The 6795-nt window shown below is 59.8% G+C and overlaps 2 protein-coding genes across 3 annotated transcripts in view; both read right to left on the bottom strand.

The window, feature by feature from the left end:
• Nucleotides 1-1711, bottom strand: part of LOC137600058 (zinc finger protein 70-like) — a 2125-nt gene extending 414 nt beyond the window's left edge. Inside the window, exons 1-3 of one of the 2 annotated variants that reach the window (XM_068321425.1) lie at nt 1176-1711; nt 760-1086; nt 1-636 (exon numbers count right to left, since the gene is read on the bottom strand). The exon at nt 1-636 is cut by the window's left edge and continues 414 nt beyond it. In XM_068321425.1, the coding sequence (XP_068177526.1) occupies nt 131-636; nt 760-1086; nt 1176-1542 (1200 nt within the window). In that variant the 5' untranslated portion in view covers nt 1543-1711 and the 3' untranslated portion in view covers nt 1-130. Of the gene's footprint in view, nt 1087-1175 lie in introns of both variants that reach the window. The other variant, XM_068321424.1, reaches the window with a different exon arrangement.
• Nucleotides 1712-1938: 227 nt separating this feature from the next.
• On the bottom strand, nt 1939-6750 carry pi4k2a (phosphatidylinositol 4-kinase type 2 alpha). The gene is made up of 9 exons (XM_068321426.1): nt 6366-6750; nt 5476-5676; nt 5279-5410; nt 4777-4934; nt 4488-4545; nt 4313-4412; nt 3240-3373; nt 2978-3037; nt 1939-2894 (listed from the first exon to the last, which is right to left on the bottom strand). The coding sequence occupies exons 1-9, from the start codon at nt 6672-6674 to the stop codon at nt 2733-2735; spliced, it is 1314 nt and encodes a 437-aa protein (XP_068177527.1). The 5' UTR covers nt 6675-6750; the 3' UTR covers nt 1939-2732.
• Between the last annotated feature and the right edge of the window lie 45 nt (nt 6751-6795).

Raw genomic sequence — 6795 nt, 5'->3', positions numbered from 1 at the left:
GGACGAGCTCTCAGTCTCACTCTGCTACCCCTCACCCACCATGTTGGTTATAACGTTACCGTAGTAACGAACAGGGTGGGTCTGACGTTAGCCCAGTGCCCCGCCCTGAGGCTCCGCCCTGAGGCCCCGCCTACTGCAGGCTGTGTGAGCGCTGGTGGAACTTGAGGCCCCCACAGTTCCTGAAGGCCTTCCCACAATGCCCGCAGACGTAGGGCTTCTCCCCGGTGTGGATCCTGAAGTGCCTCGTCAGCGCCCCCGAGTGGCGGAAGCTCCTGCTGCAGGCGGCGCAGACGTAGGGCCTCTCCCCGGTGTGGATGCGCAGGTGTGTCTTCAGGTTCTCCATGCGGTTGAACTCCCGGTGGCACACGGGGCATCGGAACGGGCTGCACCCCCGGGGGTACAGCTGCACGTTGGGCCGGCCGCCCCCCGGTCCCGCCCCCGGCCCCGCCCCCTGCCTCAGCTGACACTGACTCTGGTGCCGCCGCAGTAGGCTGGGCAGCTGGAACGTCCGCCCGCAGCACCTGCAGGCGTAGGCGGGGCCGGGGCGGCGGGCCGGCTCTGAAGCACCCCCCCCGGCCTCCGGGGGGGCGTCTGGGGGCTCTGAGCACAGACACGGAGAATCCGGGGGTGGGGGGGCTGTGAGACAGGAGGAGAGCACACGTGAGATCAGCCAATCAGAAACCCGGTGGACCAGACGATCCCTCCACGGTTCAGACACGCCCCCCCCGGTACAGACACGCCCCCCGGTTCCTTGCTTACCCTGAGTCAGCCTTGGGGGGGGGCGTGGGCTGACCAGGGTCTCTGGGCTCCACCCCAGCAGCAGGGTGGGGTCCTTGAGTACCCCCCCAGGGCTGAACTGCTCCTGTTTGATAGAGCTCCAACAGGAGGCGGACCCCTCCAGATCCAGCTCCTCCTCCAGCTCCTCCTCTGGCTCCGCCTCCGGCTCCTCCTCCAGCTCCTCCTCTGGCTCCGCCTCCTCCTGCTTCACTGCCACCTTCATCACGGAACTCTTGTCATGCTCAGGGGGGGGACTGGGGGTGGCGCCTTCCCGCCCCCCCCCACACTGGCGGGCCGCCCCTCCACCTCCTGTTTAGATACAGACAGGGATTCACACCGGAACGAGGCCACGCCCCTCCGGGGCGGATCACGGGGGGGGGGCTCCTCTGACTACACACCGTCCCGATGCGCGTTCCCGTCCCGATGCGCGTGCGCCTCGTTTCCGCTCGTCCGCGGATGAAGACCGGGGGGCGGCCCGGTGCCTCCTCCCTCCCCCGTGAGCCCCCGCACCTCCTCCGCCCCGGGGCTGCGGGTGGGGGCGAGCTGCCGGGCGCGGGGGGGGCCCTCGGCTCCGCGCAGCCTCCGCCTCAGGGCCTCGTTCTCCTGACGCAGCTCCTCGTTCACGGCCCCCCCGGCCTGACCCACCAGCTTCAGCACCTCCTGCACCGCAACCTCCACGGCCACCTCCAGCGCCCCCCGGATCGCTGCCACCAGCTCCTCCTGCAGGGACGGGGGGGTTCCGCCCCTGGAAAGCTGCGGCTTCATGGCGCGAAAAGGACGCTTCGGTATCCGCGGGGGTCTGATCCCACGGCCCCCCCGGCGGTGACAGGTCGAAGCTCCGCTGCTCGTCTTCTCCTTCTTCTTCTTCGGCGCTCAGCGATGTTTGGTGCGCATTAGCCCCGCCCACTGGTCTGACGTCACGTGTGGGGTTAAATCGGTTAGTCACGTCATTAATTTATAGACATGTCTCAACATATTAAATGTAACACAACATATAATCATATCTAATATATTCTAATTTAACATAATCTTATGTTTTATAATACATAATATACTGTATTCTAGTATAATCTAATATGTATATAATTTCTTATAGAATCTAATCTACTATAATAAACCTAAATTATATCTAATCCAGTCATCACTCATGTTTGCTCCATCTCGTCCTTTAATGTTTTATTTTAAAGATGGTTCCTGTTAATCTACTTTAATCCTTTAACTGGTTCTGACCCCCCAGGTTCTGAACACAGCTGACAAATCCAGTCTGTGGATGCAGGTCATGTGATCAACACGCTCGGCACGACTCGGCAGACACGACCCCCCACAGGACGCGGTCCCCCCCCAGCTCCTCCAGAGGTGAGGAAGAGGAGTGCGTTGCTGACAATGGAGCCCCCTTCAAACGTCTGATGCCCCTGGTGCCCCCCCCAGGGCGTGGGCAGGTGTGACAATCAGATGCGGTCGTGTGGAACAGGTTTTAATCATGTAGCATTAAATATGACATTAGCATCAGCAGGACCCCCCCTTCATGTTTGGTCAGGGGGCGGGGCTTCAGCTCACAGGTGGGGTCGTCACTCAGGACTAAACACATCCATTGACGTATAAAACTACAGTCTGAGCCTGGAACCCGACGTGCCCCCGAAGCAGGAACACGACGCTCCCCCCCGGCGGGATCTGAGGGGGGCCGTGAGACACGGTGAAACCAGCACGCCGTGGCGCCAGCCCCCACCCCCCGGGCTGCATCCCGTCACGGGTTACAACCCAACCGGGGGGGTGAGGGGAGGTTGAAAAAAAAAACATGGGCTGCCCCGTCACCAGACACCGGAGCGTCTGATTGGCCGACAGGTGCAGGTGAGCTCAGTCAGAGGGAATCCTGGGTATTCAGGTGTTAGTTCTTCATCAGCACCCCCCCAAAGTGGGGAGGGAGGGTGGCCCCTGGCTCCGCCCCTCGGGGGCTGCTACCACCAGGTGAAGAAGGGCCTCCTGCTCTGGAAGCTCTGGGTGTAGGACTCGCTGTTGGCCCTCTGGGGGGCTCTGGCCGTCTCCACCACCACAGGGGGCATCTGCACCAGCTGCAGGGGGGTCTTCCCGTCCTTCAGGGCCTGGACCAGGTTCAGGATCTGACACGAGAACAGGGACCAACAGGAAACCACTTCAGAGGCAGGAACGCCGGCCCCACCCACCCCCCTGCTGAGGGACTCACCTGCCCCCTCATGACCGACACCTGCCTGTGGAACTGCCCCCGGTCGAAGCCCGGGTCCTTCTGTGGCACAGAGAGATGTTGTCACACATTTACCTGTCACACCTTCACACCCCCACCTTCACACCCCCAGCTGACACATCTATCAAACCCCGACCTTCACACCTGACACACCCCGACCTTCACACCTGTCACACCCCCACCTTCACACCTGCCACACCCCCACCTGTGACACCCCCACCTGTGACACCCCCCAGCCCCCCACCTTGAACAGTTCATACAGGTCTTCCTCCAGGTCTTTGATGAAGTTGGGGTCAGACAGTTTAGGCAGAACCAGTTCTCTGATTTCCTGGGAGAACGCAACTTTAGCCTGGGAGAGCCACGCCCAGTAGAAGGGGTCTGTGATTGGACAGTGGACATGTGGCATTAAGTGATGATGAAGATGGTGACAGTGATGATAGTGATAATGATGATGATGATAGTGATGATGATGATGATAGTGATGATGATGATGATGATAGTGATGATGATGATGATAGTGATGGTGATGAAGATAGTGATGATGATGGTGATGATAGTGATGATGATAGTGATGATGATAGTGATGATGATGGTGATGATGATGATAGTGATGATGGTGATGGTGATGATAGTGATGATGATAGTGATGATGATAGTGATGATGATGGTGATGATGATGATAGTGATGATGGTGATGGTGATGATAGTGATGATGATAGTGATGATGGTGATGATGATGGTGATGATAGTGATGATGATGATGGTGATAGTGATGATGGTAATGGTGATGATTTTAGTGATGATGATAGTGATGATGGTGATGATGATAGTGATGATGATGATGATGGTGATGGTGATGATGTGGGTGATGATGATGTGGGTGATGGTGATAGTGATGATGTGGGTGATGGTGATAGTGATGATGATGGTGATAGTGATGATGATGGTGATAGTGATGATGATGGTGATAGTGATGATGATGGTGATAGTGATGATGATGGTGATAGTGATGATGATGGTGATAGTGATGATGATGGTGATAGTGATGATGATGGTGATAGTGATGATGATGGTGATAGTGATGATGATGGTGATGATGATGATGTGGGTGATGGTGATGATGATGGTGATAGTGATGATGATGGTGATGATGATGGTGATGGTGATGATGATAGTGATGATGATGATAGTGATGATGTGGGTGATGATGATGGTGATGATGACAGTGATGATGATGATGTGGGTGATGGTGATGATGATGATGTGGGTGATGGTGATAGTGATAGTGATGATGATGGTGATAGTGATGGTGCTTACATGCTCTCCAGGAGTCGGGGTGCTTGAGGGGGAAGGCCAGCCCGTTATCAATAGCTGCCAGCTTGATGATGGGGTCCTTCACCACTACCCAGTCCGTGTCCTGTGGAGAAGAAGGTGAGGATGACGAGGGTCCGTGTTCTGGTGTTTGTGTGTGTGTGTGTCTGTGTGTCCTCACCCGGTTCCCCACGGGGTCCATGGGACAGTCGTACTTCAGCAGCCAGTTGTCGTTGCCCCTGTCTAAATGGAGGCCACAGACAGACTGAGGTTAGCCATCACACGCGGCGCTGAGCGGCCCGTAGGTGTGAGCGGCCCGTAGGTGTGAGCGGCCCGTAGGTGTGAGCGGCCCGTAGGTGTGAGCGGCCCGTAGGTGTGAGCGGCCCGTAGGTGTGAGCGGCCCGTAGGTGTGAGCGGCCTGTATGCGTGAGCGGCCCGTAGGCGTGAGCGGCCCGTAGGTGTGTGACCACCTGCCTGTGTTCCTGATGATGTAATCCAGAACCACCAGACGCTCGAACTGCAGCTGCAGCTGCCGGTTGGTGTTCTCAGGCAGCGGGTCCGCCTCGAAGCGGCGCAGCCAGAAGTCTGCGTCTTTGTAGCCGTCGACAAACAGCTGGAAGGAGCCCACCTGGAGCAGAAACACAGGCCAGTCCACAGGGGTCCAGGACCAGGGTCCTGGACACCAGGAACCTCCAGGACATGGACCTGGTGGCTCAGCGGTGCCGACAGACGGAACACACACCGGGCCGACAGACAGAACACACACCGGGCCAACAGACAGAACACACACCGGTCCAACAGACAGAACACACACCGAGCCAACAGACAGAACACACACCGGGCCGACAGACAGAACACACACCGGTCCAACAGACAGAACACACACCGGGCCGACAGACGGAACACACACCGGGCCGACAGACAGCCGGACTGGCCCGACGGCCCCCTGGGGCGATGACGGTGTGGCGGTACCTTTGGGGGCAGGCCGATCCGGTGGAAGCGCTGGCCCACTCGGGGCACCTTCTCCAGGGCGAGCCTCTTCCCTCGGGACTTGACCCGGTCGATGGCGCTGTAGTTGAAGGTGTCACTGGCCAGGTAAACCACCTGGGGAGCACACGGCCAGTCAGATGAGCTCGGACACGCGGTCAGGGCGAGGCGGGGGGCCGTACCTTGGTCCTGGGAACGATGTGGAGCTCCAGCTTCTGGTCCACCAGACTGGCCCCCGCCTCCGACAGGTAGCCCTGGTTCAGAACAAGACAGTCCCGCCCGAAGCAGCAGGGGCAGCACAGCTTCTGGAGCCACTTGGTCCACTTGGGGTTCAGCTGTCCGTAGGGCTCCTCGTTCTTGGGTTTGAACACCCCGATGATCTTCTGCAGGGACAGAGAGCGGGTCAGAACACAGAACGACACCCGGTCTGTAGAACCGCCCCGAAACGCCAGGACGACACCCGGTCTGTAGAACCGCCCAGAAACGCCAGGACGACACCCGGTCTGTAGAACCGCCCCGAAACGCCAGGACGACGCCCTGCCCGTGGTCAGACGGGCATCCGTACGTGTATGGCTGTTACTCGCGGGTGACGTGGATCCTCTTAGGATCGGATGCCGTCGGTTGTATGCCATCGGTTGGATGCTGTGGGGCGGATGCTGTCGGTTGGATGCTGTGGGGCGGATGCCGTCGGTTGTATGCCATCGGTTGGATGCTGTGGGGCGGATGCTGTCGGTTGGATGCCGTGGGGCGGCTGGCGTTGATCAGAGTGGACTCGGTCCTGAACAATGGCGTCCTTCAGAGCAGCACGTGACCACTAAGAGCATTGGAGCCGGGGGGGGGGGACTCCGCCCACTCCACTCGCGTGGGGGGGGGTGACCCCACTGATCGGCAGCACGGACTCTGATCAGCTGACGCTGCCTCACGTGCTCAGGTCTGAGCCGCTGATGACATCACTGTCACAGCTGATCAGAGGTAACGCCCACAGACACGCCCACTGACGAGTCTCCACCCATGAACAAGGACCATTCAGGTCCAGACCGGGCCGGGGGACACCGGTACCGGACGGACTCACCCCCTGCGGGTCCTTGACGAAGTAGCTCCCGCTGGAGCCCTGGTAGATCCGCTCCGGGAACACCCCCTCCTCGATGGCCCGCTCGGCCTTCCGGATGATCTCCCGGAACTCGGGATCCTCCGGGAAGTCGTTCCGGTGCGGCTCCCGCGGCGAGCCCCCCCGGTCCCGCTCGAGAAGCGGCTGTCTCTCCCGGCTGCGGCCCGGACTGCCGGCCGGGATCCGCACCACGGAGCCCGGGGTGCCGCCCGCCAGGCCGCGGGGGCTGGGGGGGTCCCGCACCGGGGACACCAGCGGACTCGTCTCGTCCATGTCGGGAACCGAACGGAGGGAGGGTCGGTGGTCGGTGGTCGAGTCCCGACGCCGTGGAGGAAACCGGAAGACGGGCTGAAGTCAGCTGACCGGCAGCTTCCGGCAGGAGGCGGGACCCGCT

The sequence above is a fragment of the Antennarius striatus genome, chromosome 8 (assembly GCF_040054535.1).
Source record: "Antennarius striatus isolate MH-2024 chromosome 8, ASM4005453v1, whole genome shotgun sequence".
NCBI lineage: Eukaryota > Metazoa > Chordata > Actinopteri > Lophiiformes > Antennariidae > Antennarius > Antennarius striatus.
Note: the sequence above shows the minus strand (reverse complement) of the source record. Positions and strands in the feature narration are given on the sequence as shown.

What these genes read in the sequence shown, in the direction of transcription:
- pi4k2a (XM_068321426.1), bottom strand. Translation starts at nt 6,674, where the DNA reads ATGGACGAGACGAGTCCGCTGGTGTCCCCGGTGCGGGACCCCCCCAGC. An exon ending in TCGTCAAGGACCCGCAGGGG is followed by an intron (nt 5,677 to 6,365) that starts GTGAGTCCGTCC and finishes CTGTCCCTGCAG; the next exon opens with AAGATCATCGGGGTGTTCAA. An exon ending in TGGACCCCGTGGGGAACCGG is followed by an intron (nt 4,413 to 4,487) that starts GTGAGGACACAC and finishes TCTTCTCCACAG; the next exon opens with GACACGGACTGGGTAGTGGT.